Consider the following 26,344-nt stretch of genomic DNA (forward strand, 5'->3'; position numbering starts at 1 on the left):
AAGTGCCCTGAGATCTTACTAAAATGCAGGTGCTGATTTAGAAAGTCGGTTACAGCCAGAGAATCTCCACTTCTAACAAGCTCCCGTCACACCAGAGCAGTTGATAGGAGGTCTGTACTTGAGTATTAAGGGACTAGATCATGTGGGGTCCCAGAGGTCAAAACAAATTAGCTTTTACTCCAAATGAGCTGAGAAAGCACTGGCTTGGTTTGAGCAGAAAGCTGCGATCTGACTCATTTCTTAGTGGTATCCCTGTGAGTGCAGAGTAGAGGCCAGAGAGAGAGGAGAGAGGCCTTGGGGCAAGGACGCCGGCCAGGGGCTCTCAGGTGAGAGGTGATGCCCTGGGCAACACTTCCCGTGACTTGGACAAGAATATTTGTGGTGGAGTAGTGCAGGCACAAACGTCCTCTGAGAACGTCTTTCAAAGATAATTGGAATGGGGTAGGAATGAAAAGTATAGAATTCTAGATCGATTTTGAAGGTAAACCAAGCAGGATTTGCCTGAAAGACCAGGTGGGCAGGGTGAGAAGGGAGAGGAAAGCAGTCAGACGGCTCCAGAGTTTCGCCTGAGGAACTGGAGGGGTGGGGGTTCATAGCAGGGACTGTAGGAGCTCAGCTTTTCAGACTAAGTTTGAAATTCCTATTGGAAATCTAAGCTGAGACGTTAGAAGGGCAGTTTGGTTTCAGGTTCTGAAGTTAGGGGAAGTCTAGGACAGAGGAGAAAATTGGGAATCATCAAAATATAGCTAAAATCAAAAGCCATGAGACTGGCTGAGATCGCCGAAGAAATGGGCTCTGCGTAGGAAGAGAGGAGAGAGGACCTAACTCCTTAGCTCTGCGCCCTGGAGCGTCTGGAAGCCAGGCAGAAGAGGAGTCGGTATACACTGCAGTCAGCTGAGATGACAAAGAAAACTAGAGGTTTTTCTGGGGTCCTGGAAACCAAGGGTGGGGACCAGATCAACTTCTTCAGAGGCCTCTGGAGAGATCAGGTAAGAGGGCTGAGAAATGACATTGGATTTAGCATAGAGGTCGTCGACAGCCCTGATGAGATTTGGAAGTACATGTCTCCTTGGAAGCACATATCTTCGGTGGAGTAGATTTAAGAAAGAATGGAAAAGGGGGCCTGCACTGTGGCGTAGTGGGTAGAGCCGCCACCTGCAGTGCCAGCATCCCAAAAGGGCAACTGTTCGAGTCCTGGCTGCTCAACTTCCGATCCAGCTCTCTGCTATGGCTTGGGAAAGTGGTCGAAGATGGCCCAAGTCCTTGCACCCATGTGGGAGACCCAGAAGAAGCTCCTGGCTCCTGGCTTCAGATTGGCACAGCTCCGGCCATTGCAACCAATTAGGGAGTGAACCAACAAATGGAAGACCTCTCTGCCTCTCCTCTCTGTGTGTAACTCTGACTTCCAAATAAATAAATAAATCTTTAAAAAAAAAAAAAAAAAAGATAAGAGATAGTGTCACATTTGCTTGCCTTTCCTACAGACAGGGAAGACCTGGCAATGACAGCCAGGGCAGAACTGCCTGAGTAGGCAAGAGGGTGTGGGTTCCCTCGGAGCATGGGCAGTCCATTATTGGTAACAAAAGAGCTCTTCAGTATCTCAGGCGTTATCCAGGTTGTCATCTCCATGGCATTTGAGTCCTTTGGCCACTAGCTTCTTATTCCTGTCCCCCCTAGGCAGGGATCCATGGCACTGGGACCCGTTCCCAAGCGAGGTTTTGTGTTTTACCAATGTAGGAATGCTCAAGAATCCGTAACCTGAAAACTCATGGCACAGTTGAAGTCAGAGTGACAGTGGAAAAATAAGTTGCTTAACACATCCACAATGATTGAAGTGTTTGGGAAATGGTGATGCTGAGTCCAAACTGGGTCCCTAGTGGCTCCTCTTTTTAGAGAGTGGGCTTGGCATCGATTTTAGCATTTCTTTTACTTACCCTTTTATAAAGGACCTCAGAAATATCGGAACTTCCTGCCTGAAATCATCTATTGTATTCATTTCTTTCATTCCCAGGATAGTCTGCATCTCTTTTGTTCATTTCTCAGTCCATAGTAATCTGATAATTGTTTCCATAGTTCCTCAAACACCGTACTCCCCCTAAAATCCCAAGCAATCTTTGCAATCTTCAGGTCTTCCAATTTAGTGGTTACTTTTTAAGCCTGTCTTATTTGACATCTGCAACTTTTTGCTTGGCTAATATGCCCATCTTAAAAGTCTTCCTGCCACAGCCAATGTTAAAGCATAGCGGGTTACCTCTGCTGCGGCATCTCATGTGGGCGCTGGCTCGAGTCAGATGCTCCACTTCCAGTCCAGCTCCCTGCTAATGGACCTGGGAAAGCAGTAGGGGATGGTCCAAGTGCTTGGGCCCCTGCACCCACATGGGAGTCCTGGAGGAGGCTTCTGGCTCCTGGCTTAGGCTTGGCCCAGCCCTGGCTATTGCAGCCACTTAGGGAACAAACCAGGTGATGGAAAACCTTTCTCTCTCTCTTTCTCTTCCCCTCTCTCTTTAACTCTGCCTTTCAAATAAATAAAAATGTAAAGTCTTCCTGCCCTGGCCTCTACAACAGTTTTCTCTCCTGCTTCTCAGTCTCTTCGCCCAGTTTGTCTAATAGTTGCTCCTGAAATGATACTGTTTCAGCCAAGTTCCATCCTGACTTTTCTTTTCTCCTGCTGTCTTTCTGGAGAGCATCTGACACTGCCCGTTATGTCCACAAACGGATGCCTCCCACATTTATCTCATGCAGACTGGCATTGTGACGAAGCGAGTTAAGCAGCCATTTGGGATGCCAGCATTCCATATTAGCGTGCCTGTTGGAGTCTACTGCTCCACCTCTATGTAGCTTCCTGATAACGTACCAGGAAAGCAGCAAATGATGGCTCAAGTACTCGGGTCCCTTCCTGGGGTAGCCAGGGTGGAGTTCCTGACTCCTTGCCTTGGGCTGGCTCAGACCTGGTTGTTGCAGCCATTTGGGGAGTAAACCAGCTGTTAGGGGATTCTCTCTTTCTCTGTCTCTCCCTCTCTGTTGTTCTGCCTTTTGAGTAAGTAATCCTTTTTGAAAAAAGATATATTTCATGTCTGTTCTCTCAGGATGTGTTTCTGGTAATCTGCGGGACATCTCCATTAATTATGCTGCAAGTGCTTCACACTGACCACTCTCTCTGCCTATCACACACACGTACCGCGTTCTGGCCTTGGCTGACAGGAAGTCCATAACCACAGATGTGGGAGTCCCAGGTCGCCTCTGCCCCTTCCTTTTCTCTCAGAGATGGCGTCCTCGGCGCGCCTCCTGCGAGGACCGCGTGCGCCCTCTGCTCCCCTCTCCAGGCCTGCTTCCCTTCCTCTCAGTCTGTTACCACAGCCTCCTGACAGCCTCCCTTTCTCCTGCTGTACCCAGTGCTTCCTGCCGGGAAGAAAACCAGTCATCTTTGAAGACCTCCTCCGTGAAGTCCTCCATAGCATTCTCTTCATGCATAACAGAAGCTCACGCGCAGTCCCATGCCTCCGTGCACTTTCACAGCCTGTTTCCGTCCCCATGTTGCATTGTAATCATTGCCTGTTCCCCTTTGGGTGTGCATTCCTCAGAATAATGACCGCCACTCGTGCTGCTAGCTGTCCTCCTGCCACCCTCCCCTTCCCATCTCCCCCATGCCCTCCCCGGCCCAGGGATAGCCTTGTCATCCGTTCCTTTTCCACACGTGATAAAGCTGATCCTGACCATCCTCTGTCAGAAGGCTCAGAGGTGGCTGGTGGGAGCAGAAAGTTGTATCTGGTTTGTTAACACTTAGAACTTACTGGATCTCCTAAGACTGTTCTTCGATGATCTGATTATCAGTGAACACAGAATGCAAGAAGTAGGCTGTACAGTGAGAGTTATCTCGTCTGCCTTCACGGGCTCTCTATTTTGTGACAGGGGCACACTGCCTCTCTCTCCCATTCCTATTCATCTCCTCGGTCAATGGCCTTTCCCTTCCCATGGAGAAACCTGAAAGGCAGCAAGGAAAGTCAGACTCCTTTGCCTGTGCAAAGTTCTAGAAGGGAGAGGCCGTTTTGGGGGAAAGATTATAGTTAGTTTTGATACAGTATTCTTTATGGAACCAGTCCAGTTCGATCAAACTCTAAAACCGTCTTTTTAATCATCCTGTGACTGCGATGGAGACAGTGCTCCCATTGACACAGATTGCAGTGGGGGGGAATTCAAGCACGGGCATGTCCTCTTGCTGGCACAGTTTGCCTTGAATTCTGATAGATGAGGGAGTCTCTGACGCTGCTGATACGAATGTTTGCGCTTGTGCCTGTCCTTCAGGTTAGCCCACCCAGAGGCCCCTTATGGCAGTGGAGCTACATCATCCACCAACAATCCAGAATTGGTGGAGGACCTCTCCCAAGGTCAGTTGCTACAGAATGAGGCCTCAAACGCAGCAGAAGGCACTGAGCAGAGGCATGAAGATGAGGTAAGCCGTGAGGTGTCTCCCGCTATTGTCCTCTGCGGTGTCCAGAGAAGCACCTGACCCAGGAGCTGTTGACTGAAGGTGTCTGTCTTAGGCTGAGACCTGCAGAAAGTTCTGTTTTATATTTCGTGTCCTGCTTAGAACCCTATTAGTGGTTTTAATGACATAGAGACAGGTAGGCTGTTTCTCTCCTCTGCCTAAGAAGTTTACCCCTGCCTGTGTTAGATGCCCAGGAAATTTTTGTTGAGTGAGTGAGTGATTTGATGAGAAAAGTAAAGAGCAGGAGTTGCACACACACTTGTTCAGGGCCACGTCCTGCAGCCCAGAGCCTTCTGTGCTAGAGGGTTCCTCCCACTCGTTGTGTCCTTCAGCTCCCAGGGGGGTGCCTGTCTCTGGTTTTCACAAGGGCCCTGTATGGGCCTGCGCAGTCATGCTTGTCATCTAGAAAAAAAAATAAATCACCATTGATTTTTGTCTCTTTTCTTATTTTCAAAAACTAATTTTGGGGGCCAGCATTGTGGCATACCAAATAAAGCCACTGCCTGCAACACCAGCATCCCATATGGGCGCTGGTTTAAGTCCCAGCTGCTCCACTTCCTGTCCAGCTCCATGCTAATACACCTGGGAAAGCAGCAGAGGATGGCCCAAGTGCCTGGGCCCCTGCACCCACATGGGAGACCTGGAAGAGGCTCCTGGCTTCAGACTGGCCTAGCCCCAGGCCACTGTGGTCATTTGGGGAGTGAACCAGCAGATGAAGATCTCTGTCTTTCTGTAGCTCTGCCCTTCAAATAAATTTTAAAATATCTTTTTAAATAAACTAATTTTTTCCTTTGTCTTGTTGGCATTCTTATTATAATGAATGTTTGAAATTTTAAGCACTTTAAAATCCTTAGTAGCTTTAATATTACTAAGTGAATAAAAAAAAACCCTAACACCAAAAAAATACCATTTGCCAAATAAGTTCTCGACCATTTTCCCTCCAAACAGATTTATTGATGATAACAGAAATCTCTGATACACAAGTGACCTGGGTCTGCTGCTTTACAGCATGATCCTTTTTAATAACTTGATTGGTGTGTGTGTCTAAAGAGTGTTTAAAAGCAAATAACTGTAACATAAGTAGAATAGTGCCCATTGCACATGAAAGAAGTGACCCAATGACAGGAACTTTAGTGGTTTTATAAGATTACATATGGGACCCAGTCCCTGGGACAGGCTGCTGGAGAACTGGTAAGAGGTCTCACAGCACCTTAAATGTGTTTGTAGGAGTACAGTACCACATTAACAGGCTATGTGTACTGGTAAAATTATGAAACGAAAATACAGTGTACCCTATGTCTCATTGAAATGACCAAAGGAGGGGCTTTGTGAAACATCAGACTTCATTTCTTTTTTTTTCCTCCCTTTTTTTCAAAGTGATTTAATCTTTTGATTTAACTAATAACTTATAAAGACCTCTGACTTTATAAAATATACATCTTAAAGGAGCAAATTGTCGAGCCAAGGAACAGATCTTCACTTTGGATATATTATACTCTACTGAAATTTTTCTGATATTTAGATACTAATTGAAAAATCTGTATGCTCTCTGCTGCGGGAAGTAACTCGTCTCTGAGTAGTACCAGTGAGAAATACCCTTCCTGAATGATTTTTAATCCCTGTGCTGTAGCTTGTCTCTTCTTTCGCCCGTGGCCGGTGACAGATCTCACTGTGATCCGCTCTTCCTGTACAGTGTGTGTGGTCCTGCATTTCTCACTGAAGACACTATGCTGGCAGGAGGCAGCACCTGTTGAGCTGTGTGGCCCTGGCTCCCCGTATTCTCACTTGTGGCCATGAGCACAAGGATGGCCCTTTGGTGCAGTGGTTTGTAGCATCCTGCACAGAAGGGTCTGCCAGTGAACCATCTGGAATCCCTTCTTAAACACTGCGCTGCAGACACGCATACCCGGGACAGATGTGGAGCACTCTGCATGTCTAGGGCCTTATTCATCGGAAAATGAAACTTCCTATTCTCTGTGTTGGTGTTTATTGTTGTTGAGATATGTGTGGGGATTGTCATTGTTTGTTTTTTTTACTGTGCTTTGTTTTGTAGCAAAGAAGTAAACGAGGAGGTTGGTCCAAAGGAAGAAAGCGGAAGAAACCTCTTCGAGACAGCAATGCACCCAAATCCCCCCTTACAGGATATGTTCGGTTCATGAATGAACGGCGAGAGCAGCTTCGAGCAAAGAGACCGGAAGTCCCGTTTCCGGAAATCACGAGGATGTTAGGCAACGAATGGAGCAAACTGCCTCCTGAGGAAAAGCAGGTAATGGCTCTTCTCCTCGTCCTTTGCTTGGTATTGATTCTGTCTCAAAATAGCTGTGTCAGAAAAGCAAAGAGGAGCGATGAGTGGTTTGTCTTGCAGTTATGAGGCCTGCATCCCCCATCAGAGTGCCAGGGTTCAATACCCACTTCACCTCCACCTCCTACCTCCAGCTTCCTGCTGATGTGGACCCTGGGAGGCAGTGGTGATGGCCAAGTAACTGGGCTCCTGCCACCCATGGGAGAGACCTGATTGCATTCCTGGCATCATTTGAGAAGTGAACCATTGGATGTGAGAACTCGCTCATGTGCGCTTTCTCCATCTCGCTCCCTCTTTGTCTCTCAAAAAAACAAACAAACAAATAAAAGCAAAGAGGATGGATGGTTGCTTCTCTGATTTTGTTGCAGAGCCTAGGAGACTAAAATAATAGGATCCTTCATAGCTCTTTTCTCTAACAGTGGTTCTTAAACTTCATCACGGTTTGCTGCAGGGATGTGAGCAGGAGGTAGGACTCCCCTCAAATACAGCAGCTCCACTTCCATGAGTGTTTGATTTCTGTGCTAAGAGTTCACATCAGACTGTTTTGCAAAGTTGTTCAATATTAAGAAATTAAGAAATCAGTCAACAGGATTTATTCCACTGAGTTAAACAAAAATTGTGAATTAAATGGGAAGAAGTTCATTTGATAAGATGCTACAGTTCACGTCAGAATTTTGTTTATGGGCCAGCCAGCGTTGTGGCACAGCAGGTGAAGTGGCTACTTGTAATGCCAGCACCCATATCAGAGCACTGTGCAAGTCCTGGCTGCTTGGCTTCTGACCCAGCTTCCTGCTAATGCACCTGGTATTGATGGCCCACGTACTTGAGCCCCTGCCACCTGTGTAAGAATCCCAGATGGAGTTTTAGGCTTCTGGCTTCCAGCTGCGGCCTGGCTCAGTGCTGGCTTTTTTTTTTTTTTTTTTTTTTTTTTTTCCTTTTTTTTTTTTTTCCTATATTTGGAGCTCACCAACAAATGGAATGTCTCTCTCTTTCCCTGTCTCCCTCTCTCTCTCCCTGCATCTCTCCCTCTGTCTCTGATGTTGCGCCTTTCAAATCAATAAATCTTTTTTTATAAAAAAATATTTTTGTTTCTGAAAAGGATTGTACTGCTTTAAGAATTTTTTTTTAGCTAGAGTTCTGGCAGATTTTACATACTATGGAAAATAAAGCAAGAACTACTTGAATTCTTTCTCATCTAAGACAGAGACTAGCCCTGTTGCCAAACTGAAACAAATCCATTTGTTGAAGAGATTTGAGGGGAATTAAGGACAAGGTAGCCTTGCGCTGGGTGAGATCCCACTGAAGCAGAGTGAGGCTGAAAGTTCCCACCAGCCTCAGCGTCTGAAAGATGTCCTTATTCTTTTATGTCTTAGACTCATAGATCTGTGACTTAACCCTCTTTTTTTTTATTTTATTTACTTATTTGAGAGGCAGAGTCACAGAGAGAGAGAAAGGCCCTCAATGCTCTGGCTAACCCCCAAACAGCCATTGTAGCCGGAGCCAGGAGCCTCCTCCGGGTCTCCCACGCAGGTGCAGGGGCCCAAACAGTTGCGCCGTCCTCCACCATCTTCCCAGGCCATAGCAGAGAGCTGGATCAGAAGAGGAGCAGCTGGGACCAGTGCTTACACACAGATGCCAGCGCCACAGGCAAAGGCCCAACCCACTACACCACAGCGCCAGCCCTGACTTACCCTGTTTATAAAGAATGTCAGACAGGCCAAAACCAAATTGGAAAATGCTCTCTGGGTAATTAATTGAAGTCAAACACTTGTAAGAGGTTAGATCACATCGCTGTTTGTGGTAATAAGCTAATATAAAGAATATGTATCATGCGTTGTTTTGGCTTTACTGTATAAAGGGGTCAGGAACAGGGACATCCTAGCTAGATTATGATTTTCTCTTTGTTTCATTCAAAATTAATGCATATCCATTGTTTAACTTTGTTCAGACAGTACAGAAATGCCTACATGAAAAAGCAAAAGTGACAGTTTTCTCCAGGGATGACCACTGTTAGTTATGTGGGGAGAGAGTTTTGTGTTTTTGCTCTTTTCACTTTTTCTTTGCAAATAGTTTTAAATGTTCAAGTTACAAACAAAAATAATACAGAGAATATCCGCCCATGCTTTACTCAGATTGAAAGTGACAGACAGATTTGCCTGTTGACACATTTCATCCCATTTCTCCATTTCATTGCACTCATACTTGTACACACCCAATCTCTCTCTCACATGCACACATGCGGTTTTTTCTGAATCACTTGAGGGTAAGTGACATATAATCATGACCCTTTACCCCTGATTATTTCAGTGTATTAGAAATAGTCTCTTATGGAGCCGGCACTGTGGCACAGCTGGTAAAGCCACTGCCTGTGATGCTGGCATCCCATGTGGGCACCAGTTTGCGTCCCGGCTGCTCCACTTCCGATCCAGCTCCCTGCTAATGGCCTGGGAAAAGCAGCAGAGGATGGCCCAAGTACTTGGGCCTCTGCTACCCACATGGGAGACCCAGATGAGGCCACTGCCTCTTGGCTTCAGCCTGGCCCAGCCCCAGCTGTTGTGGCTGTTTTGTGGTGTGAACTAGCAGATGGAAGATCTCTGTCTCTCCTTCTCTCTCTGTACCTCTGCCTTTCAATAAATAAATAAGTCTTTAAAAAAAATTTCTCTCTTAAATTAACTGTAATAAGCAACTAAGTAAGAGCCTTCCTCCTCTGAGGAAGGCTTTTATTTGTTGTCTATTATTGGTATGAAAACAAATAGTTATTATTGCTATGAATCCTTTTTTCCCCAATGTTGTCTGACTTATTGTACATAATGATTTCATTGCTTAAGTGATCCCAGATTTGACTGGTTCACTCTCCTCTGTGTCTGGCTCATATGTGGCACAGAATTGTCAACAGAATTTCTAATTCTGGTTTGTGTTCATTCAGAAGCAGTACGTTCATATTTTCTTATACATAGTTTGATGACTGCACAGCTGAAGACATTAAACAGAATAATCCTGGTAGACCGATGAACCTTGTTTAAATAATTAATAGCACACAGCAACAGAGCATGTAGATAGAGGCTTTCTCGGAGTAGTCTGTTTTTGGATCCATAGGATGAGGTCACTCTTTTTATGTTCCTTGTGTCTCTCTGGCACTAGTGCGCCACTCTTCTGGCTCTTAAAAGGCCGGTTGATGCATGAGATCATCCCCTCAAAATGGGTTGGCAAAGAAGCCAAATAATGATCCATCCCCTCCCCTGGAAGACCTAAGTGTGCCTGTTGGCGTGCAGGCCTCCTGGGGACTCTAGTGGCCATGTGGAATTACATCTGTGGGGTAGAGGAGCAGCAGTCATCATGTTCATGGGTTTTTAATGAGAATGATCTCAGTAGGACTTATGTTTCTTAAGGAAGAAAAGACAGTAGTCTAAAAAGTGAGAAGCACCTGTTTCTTTTATAACCAAGAGGTTATATTTTCATTCTATTCATATGACTTGGTTTTCTGAATCTCCCTTAAAGTATATTTTATGTATACTTTTCTTTCTGTGTTCTACTTCTCCTGTTTTCTTCAAAAGGGTAATTAGTGTTTTACTTTAAATAAAGTCTCAGTTTGTTAAGAATAACCCCACATTTCCTTCCTAGCGTTACCTTGATGAAGCAGACAGAGATAAGGAGCGGTACATGAAGGAACTGGAGCAGTACCAGAAGACAGAGGCCTACAAAGTTTTCAGCAGGAAAACCCAGGACCGTCAGAAAGGCAAATCTCATCGGCAAGGTATCAGGCCCAGCACCGCAGTGTAGCTCGCCCTACCTGACGGCACAGTGCAGATGTCGGACATCTCTCTTAGCCCGTTCTCACATCACCTTGGAGCTTGCTTAGGGTCACGTTGCTCTCTCAGAACGCCCCTCTGGCTTTCCACACCTGGTATCAGTGATTTGACTTGTGCCCCAAGACCCCTATCAGTTGTCTGTGTTCCTAATTCTCAGTTTGGGCCGTGTCTCTTCCTGTAACAAACTGCCTACTGAACTAGGTAGCTGAGTGCGCACTGCCCCTCAGCCTGTCCTGTGCCGTTTCTCCCAGCCTCCAGTGAGCCTCTTTCATTCATTCGTGTATACATGCATTCAAAAATACTTATTGAACACTTGTATTAGATATCAGGCTCTCTTATAGGTATTAAGGATGCAACAGTGAACAAGATGAACAAGATCTTGTCTTTTGGATCTTGTATTCTTTGTTGAAATAGATCATCACACTTACAAGTCTGACTTCAGGTTCCCGACTCCAGCACACTGCCAGAGGAGCACCGCCCACACCCAGGCTGCCCCGGGGGCCTCCAGCTGGCCTGTGTTTCCTGTCTTCTCCGCAGCTCGTCTCCCAAAGGGAAGGGCTGTCGGCTGTGCTCGTGTGCCTCGTGTGTAAGGGATTCCCATTCACTCGTGTTGACTGACAATAAGTAAAGCCAGGTTGTCAGTCTACATATTCCAGTAGGTTTTGTAGTTGGGTACAGGCATATAATAGAGTTTTTATTTTGTCGGTTTTTTTCTTAACTGAATGTTCTCTCATTTCTTTCGTATTTCAGATGCAGCCCGGCAAGCCTCTCATGACCATGAGGTAATCGGCCTTCTGTCCGCACGTCACCTATGTAGTAATGTCACTGTTAGACGTGGTCTCCTGTGTGTATGTCATGCCAGGGGGCCAGTGTTTCCTGCCCATAATTCAGGTTAGGTAGACTACGTTAGCTGAGGAGTTCTCTACACAGGGCAGGCAGACATCTTGAGTCTGTCCTTAAACTACTGCCCCTAACCACAGTCTTTTCCTGTTATCTACGAATTTTATTGCCTTTAAGTGCCAAAGATGACTGGAATTCAGGGTGAGGGATAGAAACGAGGGCCAGATGAAGGCTATAACTCAACTATAGTTTATCATCACCAGATACCATAGTCTGACTCTCACTGTTATTTAGGGAATCAGCATTTTGTTAAAGTGAAGCATTCAGCTATGGTGTCAGTCACACACAGTGACAGGTCCACAGGTCCTCTCCCTCCTCTCCTCTCCTCTCCTCACTGGCAAGTGGCTAGTCACTGGCCTCTTCCCTCCGCCGTGGTTCTGCCCCATCGACAGCATTCAGGCCTGTGTTGTGTGTTGTGTGTGTGTGTGTAAGACTCAGGCCTGTGTGTGCTGGCTGTGCTGCGGAAAGAGCTTTAAATATATTTGTGTAGGCTGTAGTTAATACGTGCTTGTACAAAAATAAAGCCTGCGGCAACTCCACACTCTCACACTCAGTGACTCCTCGTTGCTTACAATATCACATTTGAATCCAGCACCATCCGTAAATGTCAGCCTCCCGTTCTCGATGCCGGCGCTGCTGTCTTCCCCATGTGCGCCGCGCTCTCTGCCTCGTGCCTGTGCTCCTGGTGCTCCTTCCCCTGCCTGCTCCGAATTCTAGTCGCTCCTCAACTCCTCTCCCAGTCTCATGTCCTCCTTCAGCTCCTCTTGCTTCCTTCACTTCCCTTGGGCTCTCGTGGCTTAGTTCTCCCCTGGGCCCTTGGCGCACCTGGCCTGGTGTTGAGGTTATTCTGGCACTTCCGTTACTCACACTCACGGATTAGGATCTCTCTGGGGCACACGTGGTCTGCTCTCCAATGTGGCTGCCAACCTTGTGTGTAGGAGCCAGTCCACGCGTGCTTGTGTGTAGGAGCCAGTCCTTGCATGCTTGTGTGTAGGAGCCAGTCCACGCGTGCTTGTGTGTAGGAGCCAGTCCACGCATGCTTGGCTGCTCTGGGACAAGAACGCATTCAGTGGAACTTCAACCGAAGATAATTTTGTGGTGTACTCTCTGCATGTATTTTTAACCAAATCAAGGAAATCATTTCTTCAAAATAGTAGCTTATCTTGAGATTATAGTTACAGAAGGAGAAGCATGGTAAATATGAGGATTTTACTGTATAAATCGCATTCTAAATAGTTATGTGAAACATGTCTGTCTGCTGGTTACGGTGAAATGGCAGGAGTCTGTTTTGCTTGAGAAACATGGTATGTTTACTTTGTGTTTAAGTCATAATTGGATAATGTTACACGCTTTCCACAGTACTGGACACTCATGTGAGCAGTACTTACTTCTCTTTTCTTTCGTGTACCAACCCACCAGTGTCATGAAATGTCCATGCTTCCTTTTCCCTGCTCTGTAGCTACCTGTCCCTATTGGTCACAGAAGAGACCTTGTGCCGTGCCCTGAAGCACAGGTCTCGCCTCCTCTGGTCCACCCCTCCCTCTCTCATCCCTTTGGGTTTTGCTGGCCAAGCTCGATGCGGCACTCCTGTCCTCAGTAGAGTTGATTATAGTCATAAAAGATAGAGTAGATTCAGTACCTAACACCTAGTGCTGCTGCGGATGATGATTTTATAGATGAACCTTTTTATTAGAATACACTAGTATGATACGAATTTCTGTAATTTCTATGATTTATGAAAAGGAATGGGTCTCTGTGCTTTTCCTGTTTGGGGATTAGACACATGTCAAACCAGACAAGAACAGAAGGTGTGGGTGGGTGGAGAGCCAGTGACAGCTTCTCAGACGTGGGTTCTCCAAGCACTTGCAGGACGGCGCTCTCCCGGCGAGGCTGCTGATCGTTGAATGTCCCTCACTGCATCAGCTTTTGTTTGTCGTTGTGTAACAGATTCTCCAAACGGGAGCGTTTCAGAACAACTGCTGTATGAAAGAACTGGTTTGAAGGTTCTTGCGCTGCTTTCGAGCGCTGTTAAAGCTGTTTGTGAAGCTGCTGCACCCGCAGTGTCTTACGTAAGACGCGCTGCTGGTGTGACAGGCGTTCAGGAAGGCAGCAGTCCCTGACAGTGGAAAGCTGCCCGTGGGCCAAGGGAAAGGAGGCGTGGGTCAGCTGCAGACAGCCGAGGGGTTGAGCAGGTTCCTGAGTGCATAAGGACGAGAGCAGCAACTGCAAAGTCCCCAGACACCATGGGTTCCAGATGCACGCTGTTGTGCTTGTCTGCGGGGGCAGAAGGGGAGACGTGGTAGTCTCCGAGCTCGCCATGGAATCCTCTCAGCGGAGGGCCTCACTTTGCCAGTGGGGGGAGTGACTTGGCTAAGACAGGAAAGAACTGACCCAGAAGCGCTCACTGAATATCATGGGAGGCAGGAGTGTGACTGAGCCCCAGGCCTCCTGGGTCTGAGTCCAGCATTCTCGACAGCACAATGCCACGCTTCCAGAATAAGCTAACCAGTGTTGAGCGCTCACATGGGCAAGACTGCTCTGAGATGTCAGCAGAATGTGCTGCCAGTTAGACAGGAATTTTTTGGTTTGTGTACAGTAAAGAAACTGGCTGTATTCCTAAATGGGTTTGGGTCCCAGAGACATTGTTAGCTTGCCAGATGCTGGAGAGAGCATCCTGGAGCCGAGCGAGTGCTGACCTGAGAGCCACTCTGCATAGCAGTGGGCACTGGGGCCTGGCACACAGCACGGCGCACTCCCCCGAGGAGAGGGCACATCACACTCTGAGAGTCTGGCCCTGAGCCTAGATCACAGCAGAGTAGGTTCGGTCCAAAAGGACCTCTGTTCTTGGACTCTGCTCAATATATAGAATGGAAAACCACAGGGAGGAGTGCTTTTGCTCCTCTCAAATCAAACCAGCCAGCCAGACCCAGGAGTTGGCTGGGTACCCTCAAAAACAGGTCTGCATCTCAGGTGAGAACTAAGAACAAGAAACAATAATTTTGTTTCTCCTTTAATTTATGAGAAATGACAAAATGACACGCAGCCTGAGCAAATTAGGCCCTTCCAGTGAGGGAGTAATCAGATCCTTCGGATTTTAGTCCCTTGAGCAGTGCTTGGAGCGACATAAGCATAGCCACGCCCCCAGGAGGACCCTCTCCATGCGAGTGATGTGCTCAGAAGTGGAGAGGGCTGATGGCTTTTCTTACCACTCCTTCTAGGAAGAATTTCTCCGCTGCCTTTCAGCAACTGGATGGTTTCATTTAATTGCTTTAATGCTTCTTACTTTGCACTCTAAGAATCTGTACCAAGGGGCAGCACGTCAGTGCGGCTGTGCACTGCTGGCCTCTGTCCTCACGTAATTAGCTCAGTTTGGACTGCTCTGGCTGGGGAGAGAACAGAATGACCAGGCGGAGCATTGGAGACCTGGAGAAAGCCCTCTGTACCTTAGCAGCAGTCCCTGCACATCCCCGCTGCCTGCTGTCAGGTGCTGAGACCCATGGCGCGGTAACTGATCTCATGTAGGTCCGTGTGGTGGATAGGAGACTGAGCAGGAAGGATGAGAAAGCCGGAGGACTGGGTCCTAAATCTCATGTGCAGTTACATTTAGATGCGTTATGTCTTGCATGTGTAGGGAGTGCATGCCCTAAATTTCCTGTTTTCCGGCAGCAACCTGGTTAAAGAATCAAAGCATATGGTTAGCTGGCAGGGTGGAAAGAAAGCCAGCGTGACGTGTGTCTGACATCCCTCCTGGAACCAGCCTTTCTTGCCCACGTAGTAGTGCTCATTGACTATACTGGGAACTGGCTTCGCACATTGAAACTTGGCGGGGAGGGGGCTTTGGTTAATATTTTGTTGTGTACATTTTTCTGGGAAACCTTGCTTTCAGAGGAAAACGAGAGGGTACAAGTTAGAGATTGTCCTTGGGCTAATACTTAGTGTTTCCGACAGTGTTTGTCATCGGCGTCTTCCTTGATCAGATTTGACAGGCAGTCCTCACAGGCCAGCCCCCGCGCCAGGCACACTCCAGTGTGCAGGCAAGAGCTCAGCTGTCAGAATCTTCTCTTAGGCTGTGAACCCCTTCACTTTGCTACTGGGCACCAAATCATTTTTTTTTTCTTCAAAGATGAAAATCAGTGGTGCTAAGAGTAGAAAAACTACATTCTAGGGCCAGTACTGTGGCATTAGGCCTCCACCTGAGGCCCCAGCATTCCATATGGGCACTGGTTCGAGTCCCGGCCACTCCTCTTCTGATCCAGCTCTCTGCTGTGGCCTGGGAAAACAGTGGAGGATGGCCCAATTACCTGGGATCCTGCACCCTCGTGGGAGACCTGGAAGAAGCTCCTGGCTCCTGGCTTCCAATTGGCCCAGCTCCGGCCATTGCAGCCATTTGGGGAGTGAACCAGTGGATAGAAGACCTCTCTCTCTCTCTCTCTCTCTGTGTGTCTCTCTCTCCATAACTCTGCTTGTGAAGTAAATAAATAATTTTTTTTTTAAGATTTATTTACTTATTTGAAAGGACAAGTTAGAGAGAGAGAGAGAGGCTTCCACCCATTGGTTCCCTCCCCAAATGGAGCAATGGCCGGGGCTGTGCCAATCCGAAGCCAGGAGCTTCCTCCGGGTCTCCCACGTAGGTGCAGGAGCCCAAGGACATGGGCCATCTTCTACTGCTTTCCCAGGCCACAGCAGAGAGCTGGATCAGAAGTGGAGCAGCCGGGACTCAAACCCATACCCCTATAGGAGGCTGGCACTCTGAAGGTAGTGGATTTATCCACTACACCACAGTGCCAACCCCATAAATAAATCTTTAGAAAAATTACATTCTATCTCTAGTTTTAAACATGTTTTTGTAGTATGATTTCTAAACGATTTGTTTACTGCACTGTTTGTGTCATAAAGGTTTGAGAATCTTCACATTTTATTATCGATTTCTTCAATATTCATTTCATACTGTTTTCTTTACCATCTTGTATAGTACAAGATTTTGAATACCATACTAAGACACTTAAATTTATATTCATAATGCTTTCAGCTTCAGATTCACCACAGAATTGACATGCAAACCATCTTGAAATATTGAGCTTTTTCTTTGTTTCTTTTTTTTTTTTTTTTTTTTTTTAAGGTTTATTTAGTTATTTGAAAGCCAGAGTTAGAGAAAGAGATGTCTTCCATCTGCTGGTTCACTCCTCAGATGGCCACAAGGACCAGGGCTGGGCCAGACCCAGGCCAGGAGCCAGAAGCTGCTGGCAGGGGCCCTAATACTTGGGCCATTTCCACTGCTTTTCCAGGGCCATTAACAGGGAGCTGGATTGGAAGTGGAGCAGCCAGGACATATGGGATGGCGGCAGCTGTACACACTACAACACGGCACTGGCCCATGACCTTATTCTAAGGATCATTGTGGAATGATATGTTTTGCATTGGTTTTATGAGACTTTTTCATTATTAATGACTTACTGATGAATTCTAGGCTTTGTTATCCTGTTCTGTCTCACACAATCTGTAGCTTTCTCGTTTCTGACTTCTTGGTTTTATATTTTTGTTTTTCCTGTGTCTGAGGAAAGTCTAAAAGAGCCCCAAAGATAGTTTGCCCCTCATACAGCAGGTGCAGCAGTGGAGTACCATTGCTGGTGTTACAGCCAGCAGGTCTCTGCTTGAAGCCCTTGTGTCTGCCCTGCGGACAAGCTGCGTAGGCCTGCCTGCCAGGGCGTCTGCGTGCGTGCCTGGGTCCCTGCCTCAGCCGCTTGGACAGCCGCGTGCTGGTGACTGACGAAAGCGCAGAGCAGACAGACAGCTTCCGGGTTCTCCGTGAGGAAAGCGCGCACAGGTTTGAGGCTTTGTAGTGGACCGCAGCTGTGCACCCGAAAGAAGGGAGGACGCGCCCTGCTTTGCTCTGTGAAAGCGGATTCCAGTGACGAGGGGAGAGCCTTGGCCAGTCTCTGGACGCCCCGGCTCACCCTGCTGAGGGGAGTTGAGCTGAGAATTCACTGTTGTCACTCTCGATTCACAGAAGGAAGCGGAGGTGAAGGAACGCTCTGTTTTTGACATCCCTATCTTCACAGAAGAGTTCCTGAACCACAGCAAAGGTGAAGGCTGACGGGTCTGTCTGCGGTCCTCAGACCTTTGACAGGGCGAATGCCCTGCTCGGGGTAGGGGTGGTAGGGAGAGCCCTCCTGAGGGCCCACCCGACCCAGCGCAGGGACCGGGGCCGTGTTGGCAGGGCTGCTCTGGGCTCTGGTCAGAGGGAATAAACGTAAAGCACGGGTTCGTGGCTCAAGGCTGGGCCTGGGACCCTCTGTCCAGGCGGGCGCCTCCGCGCGAGTCTGAAATGCAGAACAAGTGAGAGAAGGCAGATGCCACTGCACGAAGGCGGGGCATCCCCCAGCCCCCTGCGCGACTTTCACACTGGAACCGCGCCCGTGCGCAGCTGCAGGATGAGAAGGGCTCCAGGGCGCCAGGCATTTCCCTGTGCATCGCTGCCTGGAGTGCAGGCGCGAGGGGAGGGGGGGCGCCGAGCCGACCCCCGAGACGCCGCCTCACGCGGCCGCGCGCTCGGTGTGCTGTGTCCACAGCTCGGGAGGCGGAGCTGCGCCAGCTGCGCAAGTCCAACATGGAGTTCGAGGAGCGGAACGCGGCCCTGCAGAAGCACGTGGAGAGCATGCGCACGGCGGTGGAGAAGCTGGAGGTGGACGTGATCCAGGAGCGCAGCCGCAACACGGTCCTGCAGCAGCACCTGGAGACGCTGCGGCAGGTGCTGGCCAGCAGCTTTGCCAGCATGCCGCTGCCCGGTGAGGGCGCAGGCAGCCTCGGTGGCCGGAGGGGCTGGTGCCGCTGGGGCCCGCCATCTCCCCGGGGGACTCGGGGGTTGCTGGCAGGGTGTTCTGTGGGTCCCGTAATCGAACGTCGGGGTTGGCTAAAGTCTCCCAGAATGCCAGCCTTGCCGGTCATTCACGTTTTGGGCCACTTCCATTTTAATGTAGTTTGTTTTCCTCTCTAGTAAGCTTGATTTGACCGTCAGAAGCCTGGGAACTGAGTGCTGAATCCCAAGAGAAGCACTGCCCCGTTGTGTGTTTGCTTGCTTTGTGTTCGTTTTTGTTTTCATGGGGAGGAGGAGAACACGAACGCTCGTATTCTGTAGACGCTTTTACGTGGGGGTGGTCTGGCAGTCTTGCCGTCCGTCCCGTGCAGCCTCTCAGGTGCTGCACAGCACTGTACCCCCATTTGTCTCTAGGAGCGTGTGGATCAGTGTCATCTCTTCTGAGAGCAAACGTCTGTCTTCTGAAATCACGTTGTGTCTGTGGACCAGGGCATGTTGGAGGCACCGCCCCCTTGCTGTGGGTTCACTTACATGTTCTGTGGTTGAACAGAGTGGGAAGAATTTTCTTACTGTCTCTCCTGTCTTTCTACAGGAAGTGGAGAGACTCCGACAGTGGACACCATTGACTCCTATATGAACAGACTGCACAGTATTATTCTAGCCAATCCCCAAGACAACGAAAACTTCATAGCTACAGTCCGAGAAGTTGTGAACAGGCTTGATCGTTAGGGAGTGGTGAGTGCCCACTGATGGGATGCCTGTGTGCTGCGTTCATCAAAAATAAGACACCGTCAGACTTGATCAGCATTCTGGAAAAAATCCTGGAATTCCATTGAGTTCACAAATTGGAGACTTGAGATTCCTGTTGCATTGTTGCTAAGTGTGGTAAATAATGTCAGGTGACGAAATCAAGGCAGCTTTTTTCCAGTGCTTGAGTTTACTGGAGGAACCCTGACTTTTGTGGTTGGAGCTCAGTTCGAGCTTTGATGCAAATTGTCCTTGAGCATTCGTTTCTTCAGGCATTTGAAGAGTCAGTGAGAAACTTAGCAGAAATCACCCCAAAACAACACTCAGATGGGAAAAATGCTACTCATTGTTAAAATTCCTTTTCCCTGGAAACTGTTCATAATTTCTAAGTGGTCAGTAGCACATTGAAACAAACAGAAGAGAGAGAAAATAAGCTTTTTTTTTTTTTTTTTTTTTTTTTTTTTTTTTTTTTGACAGGCAGAGTGGACAGTGAGAGAGACAGAGAGAAAGGTCTTCCTTTACCCTTTGTTCACCCTCCAATGGCTGCTGCGGCCGGCGCACCGCGCTGATCCGAAGCCAGGAGCCAAGTGCTTCTCCTGGTCTCCCATGGGGTGCAGGGCCCAAGCACTTGGGCCATCCTCCACTGCACTCCCTGGCCACAGCAGAGAGCTGGCCTGGAAGAGGGGCAACCGGGACAGAACCCAGTGTGCCGGTGCCGCAGGTGGAAGATTAGCTCATTGAGCCACAGCGCCGCCCAAAAATAAGCTTTTTTAAAGTATATTCAGCAGGGGCCAGCGCCATGGCTCACTTGGTTGATCTTTCCCCTGCAGCGCCGGCATCCCATATGGGCATCAGGTTCTAGTCCCGGCTGCTCCTATTCCAGGCCAGATCTCTGCTGTGGCCCGGGAGGGCAGTGGAGGATGGCCCATGTGGGGAGCAACTCGGACTAGACTGTTACTGGAATTAAGACTTATTCTATGCATCTGCTCTCCCACAATATGGCGCTGAGAAGGGAGAAACAGCTTCTACACAGCTGCCTCCAGTTCAACCAATAAACTGTAGGACCTACTCCTGATTGGAGGAGAGCAGCGTACTCGGCGTGTGGGTAGCAGAGTTGGGATTGGTGGAAGAGGACTATAAAGGAGGAGAGAGACAACATGCACCAGGAACATCTAAGGGGAATATCTAAGAGGAACACCTGTGCAGCCCCCGAGAGAGCCGGCCGGCGGTGTGCCGCTCCCCCGCGGAAGTGGGGAAAGTGGCCAGGGGGAACCGCCCTTCCACGGAGGTGGAAGGGACGGTAGCCAACCCGGGAAGAACCAGCAGCAAACCTGGGGAGGGCCGAGCAGACGAAAGAACAGCGCAGGGTTTAGTGTCGCTCCTCCATGAAGAGGGGGAGCGACATAATGGTGCCGTGACTCGGATATGAAGCCTAGGCAGGGTTTAGTGTCGTTCCTCCACGAAGACGGGGAGTGACATAATGGTGCCGTGACTCGGATATGAAGCCTAGGCAGGGTTCAGTGTCGTTCCTCCACGAAGACGGGGAGCGACAGCCCAAGTGCTTGGGCGCCTGCACCCGCATGGGAGACCAGGAAGAAGCACCTGACTCCTGGCTTTGGATTGGCGTAGCCCTGGCCGTAGTGGCCGTTTCGGTGGTGAACCAATGGAAGGAAGACCTTTCTCTCTGTCTCTCTCTCTCACTGCCTAAATCTATCAGTCAAATTAAAAAAAAAAAAAAAAAGTATATTCAGCAAATGACTGGTAGTGTGTGTTAGAATCTCTCTGTGGAGTCTCCCAGTGCAGTCTGCGCGGCACTAACAGACGGTCGGCACATGCCCTTCCCAGAGGGAATTGGTTATCCGTTCACTTCGGATAGGGAGTTCCCACAAAATCGTTAGCTTTGGTCTTTCAATTAAGTCAGTTGTTCCATCCCTTCAGGCACATAAACTGTCTGGAAACCTCAGGGTTGGTCTGCACAGTGAGGTGGCCACGCGCAATACTAGAACAAGAGTCAGCAGCAGGTGGGCTTCTTAGGCTGTCCGGCCGTGGCCTTGGATCTTTGATTTGTCCTGCAGGTAGGCGAACAACTGTCATTCATGTTCCAGCTTAGCTTGGACTTGAGCAACGTGTGGAGCAATGAATAGAACCTGCGATTCTTTATCTGATGAGGCAGCTTCCGCAGGCAGAGGCAACGGCACGAGTGCCTGTCCTTCTCAGTCAGGCCTTCCAGTGGCAGCCATAGGAGTAGTCCTTGACCCTGTAGCCTCAGCCGTGCGCTGAGGGGAGGGAGCGCTGTCCTAGCGAGCAGCCAGATGGATGGACTGCACCTCGAAGAGATGGCTGGACTCCCCGCAGGATAAGGCAGCGACGCAGCTGCTGCTGCTTGCGTGGGAACAGCTTGTAAGCGCAGGCCTGGGGTTTCCAGGAGCTCGTCTTCCTTCTCATTTTCACATAGGGTTTTCAATTAGCACTCCTGTAGGCTTGGAAAGACAGCGCTGGGAGGAACGGCGTGGAGATTGTGCAAGCACAGTGCCTCGTCCTGTAGGTGCAGGGCCGTGAGCAAGGACGGGACCGCAGTGGTTTTCGCTTCTGAGCATTTTGTAGGAAGACTCCGCACGCTTTGTCCATCTTAAGGGTCTGCTTCCTGGGGTGTCTGACACCCTGGAATGTCACCATTATCCTTGACTTTAACCTACAAGTATTTTGCCCTTGGAAAAAAATGTCAGAAAATGTAAACTGCTGTATTATACAGATTTTTGCACTCTAGCCATGCAAATATAACTAAGAATGGTTTCCTGCACTCCCCAAAAACTGTCAGATGAAACAGTTAAAAGACTGTGATTAATACTAGCTTGGCCTCATTATACAAATACGTACAGACAGCCAGGCTGATGTCCCCAGCGCTCATGGTGCCATTAATTACTCTACCATGAGCTCGGCAGCGGTTCCATCCGCTGTCAGGAGCCAGTGAGTGCAGGAAAGCTGATGGCTCCGAGTTTCGGGGGGGCATACCCATATTAGAGCCGCGGGACCCATTGGCAGTCCAGAATTGACACGGGAAGAGACGGACTCGCAAAGAGGAGAGCTCTCTGCCTGAGCCCACCTGAGTGAGTGAGTGAGTGAGGAGTCCAGCAGGTCTGCTGTCACTCGGGGTTCCTAAAACGCTGCTGTGAGGCGACCTGGGAGGGCTGGGGGGACACACTGAGTGGTCCCAGGAGGCGGCAGTGAGACAGAGAGGAAGTCGACTTTTACTTTTTAATTTCCATCTAGGAATTAAGAAGTTATGAAATTCTGGTCAGCCCACTTAAAGATTGTGTTTCTGAATACACAGTGGAAGGGTTTCGTGAGCTCTGACTTCCTTGCAGCTAACCAGGGCCTGGAAACGAGTGCTGCCGGAGGAAGCCGTGGGGGACTCTTAACTTGAGCAGTGACCGCTTGATGCGAGCTGTCGGAATCCATGTGTTGCCTAATTTCAGTTGAACCTAATAAGTGTCTGGCTGCTTGAGGATTGAAATAAAATCTCTCTCGTGTGATTGCGTGTTTGTCTGTGTGAGCAAGGCGCCCTTGGACTCACACGTGGAGAAACTTGGCTTTGATCTGCACACATTCTGTGGGCTGGGGCAGGGTGCTCACCTCCTGTCGCCAGGAGTGTCCCTGACAGTGGCGGGACTAGAGCAGGGGTGTGCGCTGGTTGAGACGTCACACAGACACCTCCGGGAGGCTGCCCGCCGCAGCTCCCCGCTCAGCCCTCAGGAACAACTCCGCGTTGTGGGCCGCTGCCACCCAGTCCTTATCTTTTTGATGTCATCCTCTCTCGTGTTGTTCTTCAGGTCTCCACAGTCCCAGACGTTCTGTAAGTGTTCTACCTGCGAAGAGTGAGAAGCCACCCATGGAAATGTGAACTGAGTGGAGGCCGAGCAGACCTTTACCTAGGAAAGAACTGTCCGTGGACCGTCTCCTCCCCAGCAGCATCTGGGCGGGCAGCTGGAGAGCCCTGTGCATGAACCTCCTGTGGACCCCTCACATGGGGGCCACACCCCGCCTCAGAGTGTGGCCAGCTCCTCCCGTCTCCAGGCTCCTGTCGTTTGTGTTCTGTTAGTGGGTCTCCCGCAGGGGGGACCCTGAGACCCACATCTACAGCAGGAAGACAGACCTCCCACGTTGCAGTTCCCGTTGGACCCTCTGGTTGGCCAGCGCGGGTTTTCCTACCTAGCTGTCCCTTTTGTTAATGCCATGGAGGGGAGGGGTGCGCCTTCCTTTCCCCCACCCCCCAGGTTATCCAGCTCCATGCGCTGACCTCTGGGCTCTGCCGCTCCGCAGGGTTCTGGAGGAGGGTTCTCTTCTTGGCTGGGCGGGGTCATCTCCCATCGGGGCCCTGCTGTGACTCCAAAGAAAGGAACTCCTGCTGACTGTGTCGTGTGGGGCGCAGCTGAGTTCCCACCCACAGCCCGGAGGGGACGCGCCCTCTCCTCCCCATGCTGCCTACTGTTCTCAAGCACTGCTCCCACACAGGCCCCAGGCCCCGCCCCAGCAAGGCTCTTGTCCACACCTGCGGCCTGTGTCTTGTGGGGCGCTTTGCTGAGGAAAAGGCCATCAGCCAGCGGGAGAAGGGAGAGGAGTTCCTCCCTTGGTATTGCAGAAGAGCCCAGCGTCTCTCCCGGTGGACGGAGTCCCCGTCGTCTTTGGCGTGGATTTGGACGGGAGGACAGTCGGCCGCAGCAGTCTCGGGGCCTGACCCAAGGGGCACGGAGGAGCTCGGGCCCTCGTCCTCCTGCAGCCCTTCATCCACGTCGGAGTGAGAGGACAGGCCTCCTCCTTCCCCCTCCTGCCCAAGGGGGTGGAGGTCCTGCTTCCCCCAGGGCTTTGTCCTTCTCTGATGCTTGGGAGCACAAGGCCGCGGTGGCAGCTGAGATCTGGGAGTGAGGCTGAGCCGCCGGGCCAGCCGGACGCTCCCCACCGTGGGGCCGCCTTCCCTTAGGCTCCTCCCCTGGTGTGGTTATCCGTGCAGAGGAGCGCAGCAGCCCCAGCCTCGTGTGTGAGCACAGACCAGGTGTCCACGCTGACGCCCCCGTGGCATCCCTTGGCAGTTGATCCGAGTCAAGGCCCCACTGTGATCTGCCATTGACCTGGGCGGCTCTCCCAGCTCGCTGTGTTTGGTCTCATCTGTTTCTGCCACTTCTCGTAGACGCCTGGCCTGCGACGTCCGTGCTGGAATGCACTGTAACAGGACGTCCAAGCTGGTTCTGCAAGTCTGTGACTGCCTTCTGCCAGTGATTCTCCTGCTTCCTCCCTTCCTCTCGTTTCTCCCAAGTGTGCAGTTCTGCGCAGCTTTGTCAGCACTGGTTTTGTGACCAGTAGAGGCTGTAGCTCGGCCCAGAGCTCGCCATCTCCGGCTAGACAGCACACCGCAGCGACCGGGCACGTGCGCATTCAGGAACGTGTGAGACCCCACAGTGTGGAATGGCTTTCTCGAGATGGGCCGCTTGCTGTGAAAACGCTGGCTCTCGCAGCAGCTGTGCCCTCGGCACTGGTGGCCGGGCCCCTCGGGCTCTGCAGAGCGGATCTGCCGCGCCTCCATCTGCACGCTCAGGAGGTGGGCGGGAGGGCCCGGGACTCGCTGCCCCCACCCCGCGTCACAGATCTCCTTTTTCTCTATTTAAAACACAAGGAGCAGCTGAGGAAGGGAGACAGTTTTTATTTCTGACACATTTTAGGACATACAGTGGTGTCCGTGAGTTTGGGACTGCCAGGCTTTCCTGTAAAAGTGTTTTGTAACTGAACTTTTAAGTTTTCTTTGTTTTTTAAGAAGTTGATATGCTTGTCTGACATTTGTCTCATTAAAACTTTTCTATGTGAGCTCACCTGGTCCAGCGGTTGCTCGTTTTGTAATGAAAAAGCCGCACCTCTGCTCCTTCCTCTTGAAGACTTTGTCAGCTGTGCATCAGTCATCAGGTCTGTTCGGTTTTCCAGGCAGCGGCACGTTCAATTTACCAATCGCTTATTCCGAATGTGCCGTCCCCTGTTTGAGAGAAGTCAGTTATTTTCACATACGTTGAAACAGCACCTTGAGTCGTAGTTCATTATAAGGCGGCTGTGGGCTCTGCGGCCACTTGAAGGGTGTCTGTTTTTAATGTCAGTGACTCTGGGGTCCCTCTTGATGGGAGCTGTTTTGACAGAGAAGAGAAGTTGTATGCCTTAAATGCTTTTTTTTAAAAAAACAACCACCACTCGTCTTAACCAGTCTTTGTGAAGGAGGTTTGTCACCTGTTCCCACCATGTTTGAAAACACCAGAGGTGAAGCACCCTAGCGGCCAGAGCCTGCTGCTCCCCGGGCAGGCAGCCCGGGCCCCGGCCCAGCACAGCAACACACTTTGGGCGGTGGGAAGTGTTTGTCACATGAATGCCAAGAGTTACCAGGGCGTCTCACTTAGGATGGGTTTGACTATATGGACAGAAACCCAGATCAGCAGGAGCTTACGTGAGAGGGGTGTCGCGGTCACAGAACACTCCACCAAGGGTAGGCAGGCCAGACTCATGGCCACCACACAGGCGCCCTTTCTCAGGTCACCTCTGGTCCGAAACCTGACGCCCCTGACCAGCAGCAGCACTGACATTGCCGACAGCACGCCGGAAAGAGGGCAGGGGCCGAACGAGCTGGTGTGGGTTTCCCAGAGCGGTCACCCTTGGGCTTCCTCTGGCCCAAACCTCAGCATATGGCTACAGCTAGCTGTAAGGAACGGCCAGAAACGTCCTTGTGCGGACGTGGCTGCCTCCAGGAATGCACTGGTTTTAGTAAGAGGGATATGGGGTAGAAAGCTAACTTCACCCTCGAACCCGTGACTCCGTGTGGGCTCCAGACCCACGCTCCCCCAGCTTGGTGACCGGGATGTGTTAACTTGTCTCTGAGAATAAACTCCCTACACAGCCAAAAAATCTGAAAACTAGCTTCAGTCTGAGCTGTCTCCTGTTCCCGCCTTAGCTCCTCCCCTGTCCCGCAACAGCTGGTGGCCAGCCCTGTTTGGCGAAAGCCCCCAGAAACAGGTGGTAGCACTTCCCCCAGTTTGTCTCCTTTCCCTAACTGCCCTGCACCTGCTGGTTCACAACACCAGGATAATCTGTGCCTCGGGTGGGGAAGTGGAGGTATTTGGCAGAGAAGCTCATAGCTACTTCCTGCCCTCGGAGAGAATTTCCTTGTTCTATTGATTGACCTTTGACACGTAGCCTGCCCTCAGATTCAGACTCTGTCCGCGCTCATTCACCAGCTCAGGTAAGAAATCAGCACTGAA

General features: G+C 50.0%; 1 protein-coding gene across 2 annotated transcripts in view; it reads left to right on the forward strand.

The window, feature by feature from the left end:
* The window catches only part of HMG20A (high mobility group 20A), a 70,639-nt gene extending 45,720 nt beyond the window's left edge, over nucleotides 1-24,919 (forward strand). For both annotated transcript variants that reach the window (XM_017337992.4, XM_051834636.3), the window contains exons 3-10: nucleotides 4,303-4,450; nucleotides 6,540-6,752; nucleotides 10,410-10,542; nucleotides 11,348-11,379; nucleotides 17,505-17,580; nucleotides 18,067-18,282; nucleotides 18,904-19,046; nucleotides 22,889-24,919. In XM_017337992.4, the coding sequence (XP_017193481.1) occupies nucleotides 4,303-4,450; nucleotides 6,540-6,752; nucleotides 10,410-10,542; nucleotides 11,348-11,379; nucleotides 17,505-17,580; nucleotides 18,067-18,282; nucleotides 18,904-19,040 (955 nt within the window). In that variant the 3' untranslated portion in view covers nucleotides 19,041-19,046; nucleotides 22,889-24,919. The remainder of the gene's footprint in view (nucleotides 1-4,302; nucleotides 4,451-6,539; nucleotides 6,753-10,409; nucleotides 10,543-11,347; nucleotides 11,380-17,504; nucleotides 17,581-18,066; nucleotides 18,283-18,903; nucleotides 19,047-22,888) is intronic.
* The last annotated feature ends 1,425 nt before the right edge of the window (nucleotides 24,920-26,344 follow it).

This window comes from Oryctolagus cuniculus, chromosome 12, assembly GCF_051225735.1.
Source record: "Oryctolagus cuniculus isolate XC-2025 breed Fujian yellow rabbit chromosome 12, ASM5122573v1, whole genome shotgun sequence".
Lineage (NCBI taxonomy): Eukaryota > Metazoa > Chordata > Mammalia > Lagomorpha > Leporidae > Oryctolagus > Oryctolagus cuniculus.